At 65.5% G+C, this 21,233-nt stretch overlaps 7 protein-coding genes across 7 annotated transcripts; 3 read left to right on the plus strand and 4 right to left on the minus strand.

Annotated features, from left to right (window-relative positions):
- Positions 1–1,603: 1,603 nt before the first annotated feature.
- Positions 1,604–2,504, minus strand: EMIHUDRAFT_244569 (hypothetical protein; the record flags this gene model as incomplete). Its single annotated transcript, XM_005769370.1, has 5 exons — positions 1,604–1,627; positions 1,861–1,914; positions 1,991–2,062; positions 2,162–2,263; positions 2,364–2,504. 5 exons carry the CDS (start codon positions 2,502–2,504, stop codon positions 1,604–1,606), a joined length of 393 nt encoding a protein of 130 aa, XP_005769427.1.
- A 467-nt stretch (positions 2,505–2,971) lies between these two features.
- Positions 2,972–4,219, minus strand: EMIHUDRAFT_75898 (hypothetical protein; the record flags this gene model as incomplete). Its single annotated transcript, XM_005769371.1, has 1 exon — positions 2,972–4,219. The coding sequence occupies one exon, from the start codon at positions 4,217–4,219 to the stop codon at positions 2,972–2,974; it is 1,248 nt and encodes a 415-aa protein (XP_005769428.1).
- Positions 4,220–5,575: 1,356 nt separating this feature from the next.
- On the plus strand, positions 5,576–6,700 carry EMIHUDRAFT_244571 (hypothetical protein; the record flags this gene model as incomplete). Its single annotated transcript, XM_005769372.1, has 3 exons — positions 5,576–6,256; positions 6,329–6,397; positions 6,497–6,700. The coding sequence occupies 3 exons, from the start codon at positions 5,576–5,578 to the stop codon at positions 6,698–6,700; spliced, it is 954 nt and encodes a 317-aa protein (XP_005769429.1).
- Positions 6,701–11,053: 4,353 nt separating this feature from the next.
- On the minus strand, positions 11,054–11,972 carry EMIHUDRAFT_244573 (hypothetical protein; the record flags this gene model as incomplete). Its single annotated transcript, XM_005769373.1, has 5 exons — positions 11,054–11,101; positions 11,335–11,388; positions 11,488–11,538; positions 11,630–11,731; positions 11,832–11,972. The coding sequence occupies 5 exons, from the start codon at positions 11,970–11,972 to the stop codon at positions 11,054–11,056; spliced, it is 396 nt and encodes a 131-aa protein (XP_005769430.1).
- Positions 11,973–12,450: 478 nt separating this feature from the next.
- On the minus strand, positions 12,451–13,698 carry EMIHUDRAFT_75893 (hypothetical protein; the record flags this gene model as incomplete). Its single annotated transcript, XM_005769374.1, has 1 exon — positions 12,451–13,698. The coding sequence occupies one exon, from the start codon at positions 13,696–13,698 to the stop codon at positions 12,451–12,453; it is 1,248 nt and encodes a 415-aa protein (XP_005769431.1).
- A 2,449-nt stretch (positions 13,699–16,147) lies between these two features.
- On the plus strand, positions 16,148–17,273 carry EMIHUDRAFT_244575 (hypothetical protein; the record flags this gene model as incomplete). Its single annotated transcript, XM_005769375.1, has 3 exons — positions 16,148–16,828; positions 16,901–16,969; positions 17,070–17,273. The coding sequence occupies 3 exons, from the start codon at positions 16,148–16,150 to the stop codon at positions 17,271–17,273; spliced, it is 954 nt and encodes a 317-aa protein (XP_005769432.1).
- Positions 17,274–19,442: 2,169 nt separating this feature from the next.
- EMIHUDRAFT_244576 (hypothetical protein) lies at positions 19,443–19,757 on the plus strand (the record flags this gene model as incomplete). Its single annotated transcript, XM_005769376.1, has 1 exon — positions 19,443–19,757. The coding sequence occupies one exon, from the start codon at positions 19,443–19,445 to the stop codon at positions 19,755–19,757; it is 315 nt and encodes a 104-aa protein (XP_005769433.1).
- Positions 19,758–21,233: the final 1,476 nt, after the last annotated feature.

The following is a 21,233-nucleotide window of genomic DNA, read 5'->3' on the forward strand; positions in this document are numbered from 1 at the left end:
TCGTTCCCCCCCCCCCCCCCCCCGCCCCAGGCCGCGGAAGGTGCTCGCCGCGGAAGCTGCTCGACAGGTGCCTCGCAGCTGCGTATTCTCGTATTATCTTCGAGTAAGGTATTGCGTGGGGGCGGTGCGTATTCTCGTGTCACTAGCTCCGAGTAGAGGGGGCGTCTGCAGTTAAGGGGAAACCTGGTACACGGGCCAACCCTCGGAGAGTATTCTCGTATTATAGCTCCGAGTAGAGGGCGCGTCCTGCAGTTAAGGGGAAACCCGGTACGCGGGGCTAACCCTCGGAGAGTATTCTTTAGCTCCGAGTAGAGGGGGCGTTCCGCAGCTAGGGGAAACCCGGAGCGCAGAACCAACCCTTCGGAGACCCGTGTGTTATGGCCCTGCGAACGCGCACCCCCGGCGCCCGGGGCTAGGGCTATCTTGCCGCCCGCAACCCGATCCCGATCATCCGGCCCGCTGGGTGCGCTTCTGAGCTCCCCGGCCCTGGATGTGAGGCTAATAACTGCACTCCAAGTGCTCCAAGGACGGATTTTTCTTTCAAAGAAAACCTGCCTCATTCCCGCGCCTCCCCGTCGGCCCCCTCAGCCGGCGCCACCCCGAGCAGCTCCGCGAGGCCGTGGATCGAGGCGAGGTGCGCCTCCGCCTCGGCGCACCGCACCTCCGCGCCCGTGTCTCTGTCCGTCCTCCCCACCAGCACCTGGCGGAGGAAGGGCGGAGCACGCGTGGACATGTCGCGGGGAGGGTCCCAGAGCCTTCGCGGAGGTGTACGCCTCTCTCTGCCAGCTGCGATCCTCGCGCACTCACGCGCAGACGCTCCGGCGCGCTGTCTTGGTGCGTGTCTGGGCTGAATCAGTCCTGGCTGCCTCTCGGCGGCATCTCGGGCTGCACCCCGTCCATATCGCGGCGACATCTCGGCGACATCTCGGCGACATCTCCGCGCCGTCCTCCAGCCAAACGCGCTGGCCGCCTGGATGTTCTTGACGCTGTCGTCGCAAAAGAGGCACGCGGCGGGGTCGGTCGCGCCTGACATGGTCAACCCCTTAACGACTTGCATGCGGCGGGGCGCAGTGTCATCAGAGAACGACTTGCATGCGGGCGATGTGTACTGCCATCAGAGAACGACTTGCATGCGGCTGTATTGTCATCGGAGAATGAGTTGCATGCGGCGGGGTGCAGTGCCATCGCATGCAGCCGAATGATCAGGCATCGGACGCGTCCTGCTGCCGGTGCTCTCCCGGCCAGCTCCTCTCCGCTAAGGCGATAGGTGTCGCTAAGGCGATAGGTGTCGCTAAGGCGATCGGTGTCGCTCACCGGCGATCCGCATCGCCGCCTCAAAGCTAGAGCGCGCCTACACAGACGACACACACGGGCGAGATGAGCACACCAGGGAATGGCCCCGCATCGCCGCCCTCGGAGCTGGTCTCGCGCGTGTTTCGACTCGAGGCTGCACGCCTGCCAAGACCAGCAGGAAAGAGGGCCGTATAAAAAAGAAAGCCGTGGCTCGCCGTGGGACGACTCTAGGCTGCAGGCCGGGGGACCCGCTCCCACCGCCCGTACCGGCCTCTCTCCCCGAGCGCTATTCGGTTTGCTCCTCTATTCTTCACGCCCGCGTGTCGATGATGCCCTGCCACGGGAGACCGCCGACGCCGAGCTTGGCCTGAGAGAGAGGCGGCGGAGGCGGAGGCGAGGGCGGCGGTGGCGACGGTGGCGCGGGCGACTGGGTGCGAGGGTGGCGGTGGCGGAGGCAGCGGCTAGAGCGATGGCGGCGGAGGCGATGGAGGCGGTAGCGATGGCGGCGGTGGCGATGGCGGTGGAGGTGAAAGTGGCAGAGGAGAGGGTGGCGGAGGCAGGGTGCACCATGCAGCGCGCGGCGTGCTCGGACGCCGAGGCCGTGAAGACCCAGCAGGGCGCCTACGTTCGGTCAACCTCGGCTACTCTCGTGCGATCTCGAGGTTGGACAGCCCGTGAAGACGCGGCAGCGCGCCACGCCGAGCACGGCAGAGAGGACCTCCCGCAGCCGCGCGTCGGGCTCGATCTCGGAATAGTCAATCTTGTGCACCTTTGTGGAGGGAGGGCGGCCTCCCGAACCTCCCTACGTCTCCCCATCGCCTCCCCATATCTCCCGAACTCCTCCCCACATCTCCCCAGAGCGCAGGACCTCGGTGAGGAACTCCTCGGCGCCGGCCTCGTCGAGGATGCGCTCCACGAGCAGACCCTTGAGGCAGGTACCGTGCTCCTTGTACAGCTGGTACGCCCGGTCCTGCAGCGGTGGCAAGGGTGGCGAGGCCAGCATGTTGGTGGCGGTGTGGCGACGTGCAGTGTTTGCAGCGCAGGCGGGCGGCGGGCAAGGCCTTGCTCACGCCGAGCGTTGCGGTGTAGGCGCCGATTGACTGAGTGATGCGGCGTGCGGTGGCCCAGCCGTTCTGGTAGAGGCAGTCGTCGCAGTCGATGAAGATGTGGGTGATGCCGCGGAAGCGAGGCTGGGCGGCTGGCAGGAGCATTTGTTCTGCACACAAGTGAAAACACAGCGGGCTGGGTTCGGACTTTTTGCGGGGTATGGTAGGTCTGGCCCAAAGAGGCCAGACGTTGTAGGTATATTGTTGGCAAATCAAGACACAGAGCTCACACAGAATCACAGCGGGAGGAAAGCGGCGAGTCGCAATTCCAGGGGTCGTTGTGGCGGGCCACCCTGTCCAGAGAGGCATGGATGCCAATCTGGGGTCTCTCGACCGAGTCTATGAGCCCTGGCCGCCTCCCGATCTTGGTGGTAAGGCCGCAGCCGAACAAGGCGACGGAGATGGCGCGGGAGAGTACGGGGGTGTTCCAGGGGATCACGACACGCACCGACCCTTCACGAGCCGAAAGGCTGTGCCCGGGGAAGGCACTCTGTAATCCGGGCACGTGTTGGGCGCCCCATTCCGTTTAGGAAGTAAAAACCATAAAGACCCCAAAAAGCACGGCCCCAAGGTCAGACGCTATACGTGGCAGCGATCTCGTCAGCCTCGCGCTGTCGCCCCGCCTCCGTCAGCACCTCGACAAGGTTGCGGGCCGAGCTCTGCGTCTCTTCATGCCCCTTCCCGTACCGCGCAGTGAATCCCTCCAAGTCCTCCCGGAAGAGAGGGATGGCGTCCCCGAGCCTGCCCTGCGTCTGCAGCAGCATGCCGAGGCCGTAGACCAGGTCGAGCGTGTCCGGGTGCCGGTCGCCGAGCGTCTCTCGCCTCGCCGCCAGCGCCTCGCGGAACAGCGCCTCCGCGCCGTCCAGGTCGCCCTGGTCCTGCAGCAGCGAGCCGAGGTTGTTGATCGAGGTGAGCGTGTTCGGGTGCCGGTCGCCGAGCGTCTCTCGCTGCGCCGCCAGCGCCTCGCGGAACAGCGCCTCCGCGCCGTCCAGGTCGCCCTGGTCCTGCAGCAGCGAGCCGAGGTTGTTGATCGAGGTGAGCGTGTTCGGGTGCCGGTCGCCGAGCGTCTCTCGCTTCGCCGCCAGCGACTCGCGAAGCAGCGGCTCCGCGCCGTCCAGGTCGCCCTGGTCCTTCAGCAGCAAGCCGAGGTTGTTGATCGAGGTGAGCGTGTCCGGGTGCCGGTCGCCGAGCGTCTCTCGCCTCCCCGCCAGCGCCTCGCGGTACAGCGCCTCCGCGCCGTCCAGGTCGCCCTTCTTCTTCAGCAGCATGCCGAGGTTGTTGATCGAGGTGAGCGTGCTCGGGTGCCGGTCGCCGAGCGTCTCTCGCTTCGCCGCCAGCGCCTCGCGGTACAGCGCCTCCGCGCCGTCCAGGTCGCCCTGGTCCTTCAGCAGCAAGCCGAGGTTGTTGATCGAGGTGAGCGTGTTCGGGTGCCGGTCGCCGAGCGTCTCTCGGCTCGCCGCCAGGTCCTCGCGGTACAGCGGCTCCGCGCCGTCCAGGTCGCCCTGGGCCTTCAGCAGCAAGCCGAGGTTGCTGATCGAGGTGAGCGTGCTCGGGTGCCGGTCGCCGAGCGTCTCTCGGCTCGCCGCCAGCGCCTCGCGGTACAGCGCCTCCGCGCCGTCCAGGTCGCCCTTCTTCTTCAGCAGCATGCCGAGGTTGTTGACCGAGCCGAGCGTGTTCGGGTGCCGGTCGCCGAGCGTCTCTCGGCACCCCTCCAGCGCCTCGCGCAACAGCGCCTCCGCGCCGTCCAGGTCGCCCTGGTCCTGCAGCAGCGAGCCGAGGTTGTTGATTAGGTTCGACGTCGCCCTCTCGGCCGGCTCCATCCGCTCCAGCGCCGCCCTCCCCTGCCCCGCCAGAGCCGCCCGCAGCAGCCCAAACACAGCCTTGTTGCACTCGGTCAGGCCAACCTCCCGCTCCAGCTCGCCCAGGATGAGCTCCGTGTCCTTCGGGTTGCGGCACTCCGCCTTGCGCACATCCACCTCGGACAGCTTCGTCGCGATCGAGTCAAAGTCCTCCACCAGCGCCGTCTCGAACGCCGCCTGCTGCTCCGCGCTCATCACCACCTCGAAGCGAGCGCCCGACGCCTGCGTGTGGAACACCTCCTTGATGCAGTACGCGCGCCGCAGCGGCGACGGGTCGTACCACGGCTCCATGAGCAGAACCGTGTGGCCGACGGCGCGGACGCAGTCGCCGAGCCGCTTGACGTCGTTCATCGTGACGTCGAGCTGCCGCGTCGACTGGCGGATCACAAAGTCGCAGACCCAGAACTTGGTGTCGGGCGGCAGCTCTGGGTGGAGCTGCAGGTACTGCCGCAGGGCGTCCACCAGCGTCGCGAGCGGCGTCTCGAGGAACCAGCTCACAAAGACGGTGGCGACGCCCACGCCAGGGTCGCCGCGCTCGTGCAGCGCCTCGCAGTACGCCTTGCCTCCGTCCGCCTCGCTCCGCCTCGCGATCTGCCACTGGTTGACGTAGCCGTTGAGGGTGGCGTTGGCGGGGACGCGGACGCCGTTGATGGTGGGCCGGTTCTTGTTGCACTGCTCGACGACGTCGGCGGGGAGGGCGGTGATGTACTCCTCGATCGCGTCGACAGACAGGCCGAGGGTCAGCCGCTCCGGGAGGTTGCGCTCGGCTGCCCGCTGCGAGACGAGGTCGGCGTTCGGTGCGGCCGGAAGAACAGTGACGCTTGCTGCGCGTGCAGCGAGCAGGTCAGGGGAGAGGGAAGCGCCGCTGCGCGCGGCCAATGCGGCAGGAGCGGCGGTGGCGTCGGCAACGCCGGGCAAAGAAGCCGAGCAGCCCATGGCGATCGGAATCGTTGGGAAGGCCGCTGCGTTTGAGGGGACGTGCAGTTCAGCGTCTGACGCTGGGGCTCAAGTTGAGCGTGTGTACTGTGAGGTGAAAACCCGCTGGGACCCGGACGCCAGCACACACGAGGGTGTGGTCACGATCCCAGGCCGCTGCTCAAAGCCCCACCCGGGTACGCGCCCAGCCGCCTTATTACAAGCCGTACGTATGGTTGAAACCCCTTTCCTGGCTCACAAGCTGAAGAGGCGGGCCCCCACACTCACGGAGCCCCGGGTACTCTGTAGCTGTACTCGTCTAGGCAGGGGTTGGGTTGAGGCTGGTGGGTTAGGTTCAGTTGCGCTGCGGTATTGGCCCAGGCGGCCTCGTTTTGCGGACTCATGCCGACGACGGCCGTGCAGGAGATCGAGCTGGAGCGCTTCGACGTGCTCAAGATCCAATCCATCGACACTGTCTCGCAGTCCTTCAACGCGCGCTGCCTCGTCCGACTCCGGCTCATCGGAGCCAAAGCCCGCCGGGAAGCGTTCGTCACCTTCAAAGACGGCCGCACCACCGAATCGGTCGAGTGGTTTGCAAGGCAAATCGAGCCGTACAACTCCTTTGAGCACGACTCGTGCAAGCTGATAGATGAGAAACCAAAGATCACGGACGCCGGCGACGACCTGCTTATCCAGCTGCGGTTCGAGGGGCGCTTCTCCCAGCCGATGTGGCTGCACGCATTTCCCTTCGACTCGCAAGAGCTGCGCATCGAGTTTCTCATTCTCTGCCGCGTCGACGGCCCCGTACCGGCCAAGGTGATCGTATCGCCTGGTGTGGAAAGCAGCCTCGTGGACAGGGGCTTCGCACCCCGCTTCCAGTGGCAGCCAACCGGGGGCGTGCATTGCTTCGTCGACGAGCACAAGGCAAACGGGCGCATTTTCCCCAAGTTTGGCGCTACGGCGAGAGTGGCGCGGAAGTCCCGCTTCTACGTCACCAACGTCGCGCTCCCCACCGCCGTCTTTTCCGGCCTCGCCTTCACCCTCTTCGCCGCGCAACCGTCGGAGCCTTTGGAACGCCTATCGGTGCCGCTCCGGACTCCTGACCGAGATGTGTGCTCCCATGCTATCGTCACGGTTTCCGCTGCCGAGTTATAGGTCGCCTTCACGCTCCTCCTGACGATGGCGGCGTACAAGATCACGGTGGCGGGCATGATCCCGCAGGCAGTAGAGCCTCCGCGCCGGGAGAGGGAGAGGGAGGAGAGGAGAGGTGGGGAATGTGTGCGGCGTCACCTGCAGTCAGTGCCAGCACACCTCTCGACGTAGGTGTCCTACGAGACCTTGCTGGACCAATTCCTGCTCTGCAACTTCTTCCTCCTCGTAGCGATGGCGATCGTCAGCGCAGTTCTTCCGCAAGCGGGACAAGAGGCGGAGGATTTGGCCGACCGCATCTGTTTGGCGCTTCTCGGCGCGGTTTGGTGCCTGATCCAGGCGTGGTTCGTGGCCAAGGCGTGTTCGCGAAAGGACTGAAAGATAGGTCGAGTGGTAGAAAAAAAAGTAATGTATGTTTACTTCCAACAAGAGGTGATGGAAAGTTCGACAATCGACTCAAGAGCCGGCGCGCGCCTCCCCCCGCTCCGGCCTCCGCGCTCCGGAGTCTTGACGAACGGGCGGCTCGCCGAGTTGTGCTGTCCCAGAGGAGGACGCCATGGGGATGTCCGCGAGCGAGGGAGGGGCAGGCTAGGCGCAGAGAGCCATGCGTGCTTCGCTGATGTTTGGAGAAGGCCGCTCCACGACCTTCGAGTGATGACAGGCCACGTGATTGTCGGGCGTTCTACTCGGGATGTCTCCTTGTGTGGTCACGACACACTCGCCTCGCGAGGGCTCGAACATGACCGCACCTCCCTTCCGTCTTCTTGCCTCCCCCCATGGCCGTCGCCGAGGGTGCGCAGCTAGCTCCGTACGCGCAGCATCTCTAGCTCCACGCGCAGCTGCGGCTGTCACGCTTGCTACGCACGCAGTGCGCACGCTTCCGACCGAGCAGCTTCGAACGCGCACAGCTCGGCGCTGAACGCAATCCGCGACACCCCCCCTCTGTCAGCCCGTGCACAGCGACTCAGCCGGCGACCGCCACGGGCTCAGACGAGACTTGTCGACTCGTTCCGGCTCAGCTTCACCGTGGTCATCGGGCGTCTGTCGACGTCAGGACCACCCATACAGCTCGCGGGTTTGAGGTCGCAAGAGCCAAGATGGTGGCGTTTGGACATCCCAACCATCACACATGACAGCCTGTAGGTGATGGCGGGACGGCGCAGTGTTTGTGGCACTCGGCAGTAGGCACCCGCGGCACGGCCCCGCTGTCGGCTCTCGCGGGCTGCGGAACCGGCCCCAGAAGGGGACGGTCCGGGCGAGTGTGGCAGCTCCTGCGCTAGTATGGGCACCCTCTATCACAACACTACTGATCCTGGTCATCAGAGCCGCCAGGGATAGCGTCAGGAGCCGGTAGGAGTCAAAACCCCTCATATGTTTGAGACATCGTGGCCTATATACTCGTGCAAGCTGCAACAAGCCGCATCTTCCATGGTCACTGTCAGCGAGCCAATCCCCGCAAGTTGCAGACAACCGTTGACGGCTACCGTAGCGTAAAGTAGCGACAAGCGAGGCCCTTAGGAGCACTTGGAGCACTTGGAGTGCAGTTATCAACCGCACATCCAGGGCCGGGGAGCTCAGAAGCGCACCCAGCGGGCCGGATGATTGGCATCGGGTTACGGGCAAGAAAGCCCTAGCCCCGGGGGTGCGCGTTCGCAGGGCCATAACACGTCTCCGAGGGTTGGTTCTGCGCTTTGGGTTTCCCCTAGCTGCGGAACGCCCCCTCTACTCGGAGCTAAAGAATACTCTCCGAGGGTTGGACCCGCGTACCGGGTTTCCCCTTAACTGCAGAACGCACCCTCTACTCGGAGCTAGTGGACACGACACTAGCTACTGATACGAGAATACATACCGCCCCCACGCAACTACTCGAAGATAATACGAGAATACGCAGCTGCGAGACGCCTATAAAGAAACAGCGAGGTAAAGTTCGGCGGCTATGATAAACCGAAAGTTGTCGTAAAACGCGGGCGAAAGCAAAGCAGAGGGCGGGCGCTTTCTGCCGCAGCGATGCCCGCAGCCTGTCGAGCAGCTTCCGCGGCGCACATGCGCCGCGGGGTTGAACGACAGCCGCGCCTCTCGAGCCACCCGTGCCACGCGCGGCGACGCGCACCCTGCGCGCCAGTCGGCGCACTGGCAGCACTGCACCAGCCAGCACGGCGTGGAGCAATGCATCCAGGGCATTGTGTTGGGCGCCAGCCAGCATGCCTCAGCACAGAGCAAGAGCGCATGCTGCGCACCCTGGCGCAGCACCAGCTCGCCTCCAATCAGGCACTCTCACCACTGCACAGCCGCCCACGAGCGCCCGCAGCTGCACTGCTCAACGCTCAAGCTCAGGAGCCTCCCCTTGTTGTCGCAGCTTTGTGCAGTGCAGCGTGCGAGCAGCGCAGCGCCAGGCAGACCCGTGGCACGCCCGGGCGGCTGTGGGACGGAGGCCCGCCGAGCGAGTGCGAGCCGCATCGGCGGCCATGTCTCCCGCAGCCGCGAGCGAGCGGTGCAAAGAGGCAGCGTCGCGCATGCTTTTCCGTAACGGTCTTAGGCCTTGTCTATTTTCTTTCTCTCTCAAAAAAAAATTGCGTTTTATCCTGCGAAAGACACCACTCTCCCCCTCCCGTCGCTTGTCCCCCTTGGCGCGGCGCGCCTCTCCCCCCTTAAGCGCGTACAAGCTGAGGCTACCGTAGGCCACACTAGCGTCGCTGGGGGTTCCCTGCCCTAAGTGGGAAGCTGGCCGCTGATCCGAAGACCGACTGCACCAGGGGTTGCTAAAATCGCGGGGCTCCTGGACGGGCGATGAAGTTCGCCTTGAATCTCTCGTCTCGCTTTCCCCCCGAATGCACTCGCGTCCGTCGGGGGTACTCCCTGCTCTCTGGCTCTCCGATCCCCCCCCCCCCCCTCCCTTCCCTCTCCGGGATGAGATGCGCGCTGCTGTCCCTGGAGGGGGGTCGGGTGGTGAGGGAACTGATTTATCCTCGTGTTGTTCGCGGTCGCCCACGGACGATCGCCGGAGTGGGCCGAAGGACAGAGGCTTGCTTGTGTGGGGGCGCGCGGGCACCCACTCAGGCTCGGCCTCCGTTGTCTCAGCCTTCAGTTCACCTCTCCTAGCGCCCGGTTTGGCGTGGCGACCTTCATTTCGGGGTCGAAGGTGCTACACACACTTGCCCCCTGGTGATCTGGCACTCGGCGTTACGGGGTTCGGGTGGTTTTCTTTTTTCTTTTTCTTTTCAATAGTAAGCTAAGATGTACCACACCAGTACAGGCCGTTTGTCGTACAGGCCGTCGCTCGAGGAGGCGCGGCGAAGTCTTTCTCTTTGTTTTCCTTTTTTGTTTTCTTTTGTGGCAAACAAGAAATACCGCGGATAATACAGTGCGCACAGTACTGCGTGCGGCACATGCGCGGGCTCGACGTGAGGCAGGCGACCGTCGCGGGGTGCGGGCTGCATCGCTGTGCGGGGACTGCGCGGCAGACTGGACAGCGGACTGAACGGATGGCCGGAGCGCGCGCGCAGCGTGCCACGCGCGCGCCTCGTGCAGTGCAGGATCTGCGTCGTGTCACAGGCGCGTGGCGGCAGGGGCGCAGTGCGGAGCACGCGGGCTGAATGTTCAGAACAGGCAGGGCTGCTGTGCAGGCTGCATGCAGACTGCACGACAGCAGCCCTGCTCGGGTAACGGAGCGAGTTATTTTCTTTCTCTCTCGGCTTTCAGAAAACATACATCACCCCCGCGCCTCCCCGTCGGCCCCTCGGCCGGCGCCACCCCGAGCAGCTCCGCGAGGCCGTGGATCGAGGCGAGGTGCGCCTCCGCCTCGGCGCACCGCACCTCCGCGCCCGTGTCTCTGTCCGTCCTCCCCACCAGCACCTGGCGGAGGAAGGGCGGAGCACGCGTGGACATGTCGCGGGGAGGGTCCCAGAGCCTTCGCGGAGGTGTACGCCTCTCTCTGCCAGCTGCGATCCTCGCGCACTCACGCGCAGACGCTCCGGCGCGCTGTCTTGGTGCGTGTCTGGGCTGAATCAGTCCTGGCTGCCTCTCGGCGGCATCTCGGGCTGCACCCCGTCTATATCGCGGCGACATCTCGGCGACATCTCGGCGACATCTCCGCGCCGTCCTCCAGCCAAACGCGCTGGCCGCCTGGATGTTCTTGACGCTGTCGTCGCAAAAGAGGCACGCGGCGGGGTCGGTCGCGCCTGACATGGTCAACCCCTTAACGACTTGCATGCGGCGGGGCGCAGTGTCATCAGAGAACGACTTGCATGCGGGCGATGTGTACTGCCATCAAGGAACGACTTGCATGCGGCTGTATTGTCATCGGAGAATGAGTTGCATGCGGCGGGGTGCAGTGCCATCGCATGCAGCCGAATGATCAGGCATCGGACGCCTCCTGCTGCCGGTGCTCTCCCGGCCAGCTCCTCTCCGCTAAGGCGATAGGTGTCGCTAAGGCGATAGGTGTCGCTAAGGCGATCGGTGTCGCTCACCGGCGATCCGCATCGCCGCCTCAAAGCTAGAGCGCGCCTACACAGACGACACACACGGGCGAGATGAGCACACCAGGGAATGGCCCCGCATCGCCGCCCTCGGAGCTGGTCTCGCGCGTGTTTCGACTCGAGGCTGCACGCCTGCCAAGACCAGCAGGAAAGAGGGCCGTATAAAAAAGAAAGCCGTGGCTCGCCGTGGGACGACTCTAGGCTGCAGGCCGGGGGACCCGCTCCCACCGCCCGTACCGGCCTCTCTCCGCGAGCGCTATTCGGTTTGCTCCTCTATTCTTCGCGCCCGCGTGTCGATGATGCCCTGCCACGGGAGACCGCCGACGCCGAGCTTGGCCTGAGAGAGAGGCGGCGGAGGCGGAGGCGAGGGCGGCGGTGGCGACGGTGGCGCGGGCGACTGGGTGCGAGGGTGGCGGTGGCGGAGGCAGCGGCTAGAGCGATGGCGGCGGAGGCGATGGAGGCGGTAGCGATGGCGGCGGTGGCGATGGCGGTGGAGGTGAAAGTGGCAGAGGAGAGGGTGGCAGAGGCAGGGTGCACCATGCAGCGCGCGGCGTGCTCGGACGCCGAGGCCGTGAAGACCCAGCAGGGCGCCTACGTTCGGTCAGCCTCGGCTACTCTCGTGCGATCCCGAGGTTGGACAGCCCGTGAAGACGTGGGGCAGCGCGCCACGCCGAGTACGGCAGAGAGGACCTCCCGCAGCCGCGCGTCGGGCTCGATCTCGGAATAGTCAATCTTGTGCACCTTTGTGGAGGGAGGGCGAACCTCCCAACGTCTCCCCATCGCCTCCCCATATCTCCCGAACTCCTCCCCACATCTCCCCAGAGCTCGGGACCTCGGTGAGGAACTCCTCGGCGCCGGCCTCGTCGAGGATGCGCTCCACGAGCAGACCCTTGAGGCAGGTACCGTGCTCCTTGTACAGCTGGTACGCCCGGTCCTGCAGCGGTGGCAAGGGTGGCGAGGCCAGCATGTTGGTGGCGGTGTGGCGACGTGCAGTGTTTGCAGCGCAGGCGGGCGGCGGGCAAGGCCTTGCTCACGCCGAGCGTTGCGGTGTAGGCGCCGATTGACTGAGTGATGCGGCGTGCGGTGGCCCAGCCGTTCTGGTAGAGGCAGTCGTCGCAGTCGATGAAGATGTGGGTGATGCCGCGGAAGCGAGGCTGGGCGGCTGGCAGGAGCATTTGTTCTGCACACAAGTGAAAACACAGCGGGCTGGGTTCGGACTTTTTGCGGGGTATGGTAGGTCTGGCCCAAAGAGGCCAGACGTTGTAGGTATATTGTTGGCAAATCAAGACACAGAGCTCACACAGAATCACAGCGGGAGGAAAGCGGCGAGTCGCAATTCCAGGGGTCGTTGTGGCGGGCCACCCTGTCCAGAGAGGCATGGATGCCAATCTGGGGTCTCTCGACCGAGTCTATGAGCCCTGGCCGCCTCCCGATCTTGGTGGTAAGGCCGCAGCCGAACAAGGCGACGGAGATGGCGCGGGAGAGTACGGGTGTTCCAGGGGATCACGACAGTCGACACGCACCGACCCTTCACGAGCCGAAAGGCTGTGTGCCCGGGGAAGGCACACTCTGTAATCCGGGCGCACGTGTTGGGCGCCCCATTCCGTTTAGGAAGTAAAAACCATAAAGACCCCAAAAAGCCCGGCCCCAAGGTCAGACGCTATACGTGGCAGCGATCTCGTCAGCCTCGCGCTGTCGCCCCGCCTCCGTCAGCACCTCGACAAGGTTGCGGGCCGAGCTCTGCGTCTCTTCATGCCCCTTCCCGTACCGCGCAGTGAATCCCTCCAAGTCCTCCCGGAAGAGAGGGATGGCGTCCCCGAGCCTGCCCTGCGTCTGCAGCAGCATGCCGAGGCCGTAGACCAGGTCGAGCGTGTCCGGGTGCCGGTCGCCGAGCGTCTCCCGGCACCCCTCCAGCGCCTCGCGGAACAGCGCCTCCGCGCCGTCCAGGTCGCCCAAGTCCTTCAGCAGCGAGCCGAGGTTGTTGATCGAGTTGAGCGTCTTCGGGTGCCGGTCGCCGAGCGTCTCTCGGCACCCCTCCAGCGCCTCGCGGAGCAGCGCCCCCGCGCCGTCCAGGTCGCCCTTCTCTATCAGCAGCGCGCCGAGGTTGTTGACCGAGCCGAGCGTGTTCGGGTGCCGGTCGCCGAGCGTCTCCCGTCTCCCCTCCAGCGCCTCGCGATGCAGCGACTCCGCGCCGTCCAGGTCGCCCTTGGCGTACAGCAGCATGCCGAGGTTGTTGATCGAGGCGAGCGTGTCCGGGTGCCGGTCGCCGAGCGTCTCTCGGCACCCCTCCAGCGCCTCGCGGTACAGCGCCTCCGCGCCGTCCAGGTCGCCCTTGGCCTTCAGCAGCGAGCCGAGGTTGTTGATCGAGGCGAGCGTGCGCTGGTGCCGGTCGCCGAGCGTCTCTCGCTTCGCCTCCAGTGCCTCGCGGTACAGCGCCTCCGCGCCGTCCAGGTCGCCCTTGGCCTTCAGCAGCGAGCCGAGGTTGTTGATCGAGGCGAGCGTGTCCGGGTGCCGGTCGCCGAGCGTCTCTCGCCGCCCCTCCAGCGCCTCGCGGAACAGCGCCTCCGCGCCGTCCAGGTCGCCCAAGTCCTGCAGCAGCAAGCCGAGGTTGCCGATCGAGGTGAGCGTGCGCTGGTGCCGGTCGCCGAGCGTCTCTCGGCACCCCTCCAGCGCCTCGCGATAAAGCGGCTCCGCGCCGTCCAGGTCGCCCTTCTTCTTCAGCAGCTCGCCGAGGTTGTTGATCGAGGTGAGCGTGTGCGGGTGCCGGTCGCCGAACGTCTCTCGGCAGCCCTCAAGGTACTCGCGGTACAGCGCCTCCGCGCCGTCCAGGTCGCCCTGGTCCTTCAGCAGCAAGCCGAGCTGGTTGATCAGCGTCGACGTCGCCCTCTCGGCCGGCTCCATCCGCTCCAGCGCCGCCCTCCCCTGCCCCGCCAGCGCCGCCCGCAGCAGCCCAAACACAGCCTTGTTGCACTCGGTCAGGCCAACCTCCCGCTCCAGCTCGCCCAGGATCTGCTCCGTGTCTTTCGGGTTGCGGCACTCCGCCTTGCGCACATCCACCTCGGACAGCTTCATCGCGATCGAGTCAAAGTCCTCCACCAGCGCCGTCTCAAAGGCCGCCTGCTGCTCCGCGCTCATCACCACCTCGAAGCGAGCGCCCGACGCCTGCGTGTGGAACACCTCCTTGATGCAGTACGCGCGCCGCAGCGGCGACGGGTCGTACCACGGCTCCATGAGCAGAACCGTGTGGCCGACGGCGCGGACGCAGTCGCCGAGCCGCTTGACGTCGTTCATCGTGACGTCGAGCTGCCGCGTCGACTGGCGGATCACAAAGTCGCACACCCAGAACTTGGTGTCGGGCGGCAGCTCTGGGTGGAGCTGCAGGTACTGCCGCAGGGCGTCCACCAGCGTCGCGAGCGGCGTCTCGAGGAACCAGCTCACAAAGACGGTGGCGACGCCCACGCCAGGGTCGCCGCGCTCGTGCAGCGCCTCGCAGTACGCCTTGCCTCCGTCCGCCTCGCTCCGCCTCGCGATCTGCCACTGGTTGACGTAGCCGTTGAGGGCGGCGTTGGCGGGGACGCGGACGCCGTTGATGGTGGGCCGGTTCTCGTTGCACTGCTCGACGACGTCGGCGGGGAGGCCGGCGATGTACTCCTCGATCGCGTCGACAGACAGGCCGAGGGTCAGCCGCTCCGGGAGGTTGCGCTCGGCTGCCCGCTGCGAGACGAGGTCGGCGTTCGGTGCGGCCGGAAGAACAGTGACGCTTGCTGCGCGTGCAGCGAGCCGGTCAGGGGAGAGTGAAGCGCCGCTGCGCGCGGTCGATGCGGCAGGAGCGGCGGTGGCGTCGGCAACGCCGGGCAAAGAAGCCGAGCAGCCCATAGCGAGGAAAGGCGGCTGGGTAGCTCTTTGTGTTGCGATGCTTCCTGGCGAGAGAGTGCTGGGCTTTCCGGCCCACACTCGGCTCTTGAGGCATTTATCGGCATCTTAATATGCCGTAGGGACACACAGCAAGGAGTAGTGTCTACGCGCGCACACGCCCGAGTGCCAATTTGGCTACGGGTTAGGGTTGCGTTGTCCTAACGCCTCCGTCCGTCCTGGACGGGCGTTGGCGCGTGCATATCCCACCGCTAGCTAGCGACACTACTGCTAATGCTGGCCTCGTCCCCTCAAGTCGAGCAGCTTGGCCTTGCCATACGGTTCGACTGCTCAGACATTGGAGGAGATAAGGGGATGGTGGTGGGTAGAAGAATGCGGAACGAGCAGCCAAAAGCAGTCGCGCGAGTCAGAGTCGGGCACGAGACGTCGAGCATTGAAACCATCCGTAAAGGTTTCGTGCGACCGTCCCCAGTACAGGATTCCCCTGTACAGGGTGTGAACATCGTGCACTCGATGGTTTTCCCCGGCCCATGCCGGGTACTCTCCAGTCGAATCTGACGTTTGGCTACACTAGTAGAGCCGTGGGCTCATTTCACGTAGCTCTTTGTGTTGCGATGCTTCCTGGCGAGAGAGTGCTGGGCTTTCCGGCCCACACTCGGCTCTTGAGGCATTTATCGGCATCTTAATATGCCGTAGGGACACACAGCAAGGAGTAGTGTCTACGCGCGCACACGCCCGAGTGCCAATTTGGCTACGGGTTAGGGTTGCGTTGTCCTAACGCCTCCGTCCGTCCTGGACGGGCGTTGGCGCGTGCATATCCCTTCCGGTGCTTGCGTGACGCCCAGCGACTACCGCGCTCCGGCATCCTTGCATGTCCCTACTGGGTGGGTGGGTCGTGGCCCGCGCGCCATCGCGCGGGATTATTGCGCCTCTCGCTCCCTCGAGCGGGCGCCCCCCCTTTTCCCATATCCCATTACGGGCCCGTCGCGCTCCGCGCACCAGGACAGGCCCATATTCCACGCCCCTCGGCGTTACGCCATCTCATGGCCTTACTGGTAGTACCTAGCTCTCCCTCGAGCTACACTAAGACACACAGCCAGCGGGCCGCCACACACCCTGAGTAGGCGTACACATAACTCAGGGCCACATTCTTCCTGTCGCCCCCCCCAGCACTCCAAGGTGCCAAGAGAAACAAACAAGGGCACAACAAACAACAGACGACAGGAAGTAACGTGCGAGGCTAGAGCAGGCTTGCTCGTCCTCTAGCAATCTCCGCCGACCGCGAGGCCGGACTAGACCGTGTGTGGGGTCATGTGAGGTGTCTCTGGTCACTCTCCTCAGGGGCTAGCCGCCAGCAGCTAGTCCTATCTCGCACTCACAGGCAATGACAATCCACTCGTCTAGGCAGGGGTTGGGTTGAGGCTGGTGGGTTAGGTTCAGTTGCGCTGCGGTATGGGCGACCTCGTTTTGCGGACTCATGCCGACGACGGCCGTGCAGGAGATCGAGCTGGAGCGCTTCGACGTGCTCAAGATCCAATCCATCGACACTGTCTCGCAGTCCTTCAACGCGCGCTGCCTCATCCGACTCCGGCTCATCGGAGCCAAAGCCCGCCGGGAAGCGTTCGTCACCTTCAAAGACGGCCGCGCCACCGAATCGGTCGAGTGGTTTGCAAGGCAAATCGAGCCGTACAACTCCTTTGAGCACGACTCGTGCAAGCTGATAGATGAGAAACCAAAGATCACGGACGCCGGCGACGACCTGCTTATCCAGCTGCGGTTCGAGGGGCGCTTCTCCCAGCCGATGTGGCTGCACGCATTTCCCTTCGACTCGCAAGAGCTGCGCATCGAGTTTCTCCTTCTCTGCCGCGTCGACGGCCCCGTACCGGCCAAGGTGATCGTATCGCCTGGTGTGGAAAGTAGCCTCGTGGACAGGGGCTTCGCACCCCGCTTCCAGTGGCAGCCAACCGGGGGCGTGCATTGCTTCGTCGACGAGCACAAGGCAAACGGGCGCATTTTCCCCAAGTTTGGCGCTACGGCGAGAGTGGCGCGGGAGTCCCGCTTCTACGTCACCAACGTCGCGCTCCCCACCGCCGTCTTTTCCGGCCTCGCCTTCACCCTCTTCGCCGCGCAACCGTCGGAGCCTATGGAACGCCTGTCGGTGCCGCTCCGGACTCCTGACCGAGATGTGTGCTCCCATGCTATCGTCACGGTTTCCGCTGCCGAGTTATAGGTTGCCTTCACGCTCCTCCTGACGATGGCGGCGTACAAGATCACGGTGGCGGGCATGATCCCGCAGGCAGTAGAGCCTCCGCGCCGGGAGAGGGAGAGGGGAGGGAGGGAGGAGAGGTGGGGAAGTTTTGCGGCGTCTGCCGGAGTTAGTGCCACAGCTCTCGACTTAGGTGTCCTACGAGACCTTGCTTGACCAATTCCTGCTCTGCAATTTCTTCCTTCTCGTGGCGATGGCGGTCGTCAGCGCGCTCCTGCCGCAAGCGGGACAAGACGCGGAGGATTTGGCCGACCGCGTCTGCTTGGCGCTTCTCGGCGCGGTTTGGTGCCTGATCCAGGCGTGGTTCGTGGCCAAGGCGTGTTCGCGAAAGGACTGAAATTGGGGTCGAGTGGTAGAAAGAAAAAGTAATGTATCTTTACTTCCAACAAGAGGTGATGGAAAGTTCGACAATCGACTCAAGAGCCGGCGCGCCTCCCCCCTGAGCCGCGCTCCGGAGTCTTGAGACTTGACGAACGGGCGGCCCGCCGAGTTGTGCTGTCCCAGAGGAGGACGCCATGGGGATGTCCGCGAGCGAGGGAGGGGCAGGCTAGGCGCAGAGAGCCATGCGTGCTTCGCTGATGTTTGGAGAAGGCCGCTCTACGACCTTCGAGTGATGACGGGCCACGTGGTTGTTGCAGGGGGTCCTCTACTCGGGCCCAGTGTTGTGCGAGGGAGTTTTGTTGTAAAATTCTACTCGGGATGTCTCTGCGTGGTCACGACACATTCGCCTCGCGAGGGCTCGAACATGACCGCACCTCCCTTCCGTCTTCTTGCCTCCCCCCATGGCCGTCGCCGAGGGTGCGCAGCTAGCTCCGTACGCGCAGCATCTCTAGCTCCACGCGCAGCTGCGGCTGTCACGCGCGCTACGCACGCAGTGCGCACGCTTCCGACCGAGCAGCTTCGAACGCGCACAGCTCGGCGCTGAACGCAATCCGCGACACTCCCCCTCTGTCAGCGCTGCGGCAGCATGCCGTCGTCGAGATCGGGGTGCGAGATTTGAGGATAGGCTGAGTCTGAGGCCAAGAAGATGATTGCGACGTCATTCACGAGAGTGTCGCGGTCGTAATCATGCTGCACGATCCTGACACCAAAGCAGGATATTGCCACCGGCCGCCGCAGCAGGTGGATCTGGATCCGGTATATTTGTAGCATTCGAGAGCAACGAGGAGAGGATACTGCCGCGGGTGTTCGAGACCGAGAGGCACTCCCCGCCCACAATGCGGCTTGCGTCAATGCGGCGGCGGCGGCTGCACGTCGACTCAGGTCCCACTGTGTGTTTTATGTGGCGGCTTGCGTCAATGCGGCGGCGGCGGCTGCACGTGTCGACTCAGGTCCTCCCGATGTGAGACCAATGCCGGCCAAGCAGGAGGGCGGCGATGGGGGCGAGGGTGGGGGCGGCGGCGGCGGGGGCAAGCAGGGACGGAGAAGGCGAGCATTGGAGGTGCTCCGCTGTCTGTCCGGGACTCGCACCTGAGGCTTGTCCCATTGCAGAGGAACTCGCCCCGGCAGCCACTGTCAACCCACATGATGCCTTCACCCTCGCACCCAAAACTGCAGCTGCCTTCCCGACAGCCGGCATTGCTCAGCTGCCGTGTAAGAGTCACGTAGAGGCACGGCGTCTTAGGCGGCGGGGGGAGGTGGCGACAGCGTGGGGGGCGGTATAGGGGCAGATGGCGGCGGCGTGGGAGGTGGGCGTGGTGGAGGTGGGGACGGCGATGGCGGCGGCGGCGAGCCGGTTGGTGGTGGGGGCGATGGCGATGGCGGCGGCGGCAAGTTGGTTGGTTGTGGTGGCTGCGGCGATGCTATGGCGGCGCAGGAGCAGAGGTGAAGGTGCGCATCCTCTGCAACCCCTGCCGAGACCTCAGGCCGAGACCGGCGGAGTGATCCGGCAGCGGCCTAGCGTGCGTCCACGAGACGACCCAATCGTTTCATTGCGTTGCAATGACGTTCGTGGCAAGATTCTGAGGAAAAGGGGTTTTAGGTATGTAGGGGTGAATAGGATCGATCCAGGTCAGATCTCATGGACGCTGCAGGGACGCGATCTCGACGACGGCATGCTGCCGCAGCGCTGACAGAGGGGGAGTGTCGCGGATTGCGTTCAGCGCCGAGCTGTGCGCGTTCGAAGCTGCTCGGTCGGAAGCGTGCGCACTGCGTGCGTAGCGCGCGTGACAGCCGCAGCTGCGCGTGGAGCTAGAGATGCTGCGCGTACGGAGCTAGCTGCGCACCCTCGGCGACGGCCATGGGGGGAGGCAAGAAGACGGAAGGGAGGTGCGGTCATGTTCGAGCCCTCGCGAGGCGAATGTGTCGTGACCACGCAGAGACATCCCGAGTAGAATTTTACAACAAAACTCCCTCGCACAACACTGGGCCCGAGTAGAGGACCCCCTGCAACAACCACGTGGCCCGTCATCACTCGAAGGTCGTAGAGCGGCCTTCTCCAAACATCAGCGAAGCACGCATGGCTCTCTGCGCCTAGCCTGCCCCTCCCTCGCTCGCGGACATCCCCATGGCGTCCTCCTCTGGGACAGCACAACTCGGCGAGCCGCCCGTTCATGACTCGGAGCCGGCATCGCAGCTGCTCGTCGACGCGACAAGCCCCTTCACCATCCTCCACGCCTCACCCGCCTGGTGCCGCCTGACCGGCTACACGGCGGCGATGGCCGTTGGCCGGCCGATCGCGTTCCTGCACGGGCCCCTTACGTGCAGCGAGACGCTGACTGCACTGGGCGTGGCGATGCAATACGGCAAGCCGCTGCGCGTCATGCTCGTCTCGTACACCGCCAACGGAGAGCCCTACCTCAACTGCGTCGACTCTCGGTGAGGGGAGAAGGGAGTGCAAGAGAGGGAGAGCGAGCTCGGAGCGAGTCGGGGGTGAGGGGAGAGGTACGGCGCGACAGAGCCGAGCCGGCTGTGGCGAGCGGCATTCGCATCGCTCCAACCAGCTTGGTGCCAGACAGTGCCTCGCCGGCATCGCCTTGCAGCCGCTGCTCCATCCGCCGTCCCCGCCTCCGCCGCCTCCTCCTTCCCCGCCCACCGCACCTCCGCCTCCACCGCTGACCGCACCCCTGCCCTCGCAGACCCGTCAGCGACTCGTCCGGCAAGCTCGCAGCGTTCCGGTGGGAGGTGTGTGCGACGCCTGCGCCCTCCTCTCCTCTCGCCTGCCCTCGCCCCTCCTCAGCCCTCCTCAGCCCTCCTCTCCCCTCCCCCCACCCTCCCCTCCCCTCCCTTCCCCTCCCGTCGCCTCCCCTCCTCTCCCCTCCCTCCCCTTCTCTCTTCAACCCCCTCGGCCGTGAGCAGGTGACGCCCCACTCTGCAATCCTCGGCGCCGAGCCTCCGCTGCTCGCCGCAAGCGCCGGCACGCCGGCTGCCGCGCTGCCCCGCCTCCCAGAGGCTGCCTCGCTGCCCCGCCTTCCATCGTCGGGCCAGCTGTTTCCGGCGCAAGGCGCGCCAGCCTCTCACACCTCGGCTTTGTGGTTCTCCTCGGGGGGGAAGGGGGGGGAGGGGAGGAGGGGGCGCCCACGCCGCCGCCCTCGCCGCCGCCCACGCCGGCCCGCCCCCTCCTCAGGCGACGCGGCGGCGGCGGCAGACTCGCGGCTGATGCCCGACCTGATGTCGGCCACGGACTTGTCGCAGCTGCTCGGCTCCGACGGAGACGACTACTCCCTCCCAGGCGCCGGCTCGAGCCACTTCGCCTCTTCAAGCCACTTCGCCCCCGCCGCCGCGCCGCCGCCGCCGCTCGGCGCGGTGCCAAGTCCGAGTGCTTCGGCGGCGACGGCGCCCGGCTGCCCACCCGTCGGCATGTCCGCTGCGTGCTGCTCTTTACCGTCTGCTCTGCCGTTGCTCGCGTCTCCTCCAGCAGTGGCGGCGAGCGGCGTCGGCCTCCCGTTAGGGCAACTGCCGCCGCACCTTCCCGGCAGCCTCCCGGCCAGCCTGGCGCCGGGCAGCGCGCAGCAGCTGATGGCGGCGCGGTGCGGCGCCGCGCACGGCAGCGGCGGGCTCGGCCAGCGGATCGACGCGGGCTCACTGTACGCGCTCGCGTTGGGCGCTCCGCCGCTCTCGCTCGCCTCCGCCGTCGCGCAGGCGCTGGCGATCCCCTCAGGCACTGGGCGGCCAGGTTTGTGCCCCCAAGCGCCCCGCCAACCTTCGGGCACTTCAACTGGGAACCGCGCCCTCCTTGGGAATGCAGGGGGAACCAAAGGGCCCGCCCGACCTCCTTCTTTCAAAGGGGGGCCCTTCCTGGGTCTGCGGGGGGCCTGTTCCTTTCCCCTTCAGGCGCCTTGGGGGGGAAAGGGCGGCC

Source organism: Emiliania huxleyi, assembly GCF_000372725.1.
Source record: "Emiliania huxleyi CCMP1516 unplaced genomic scaffold EMIHUscaffold_425, whole genome shotgun sequence".
NCBI lineage: Eukaryota > Haptophyta > Isochrysidales > Noelaerhabdaceae > Emiliania > Emiliania huxleyi.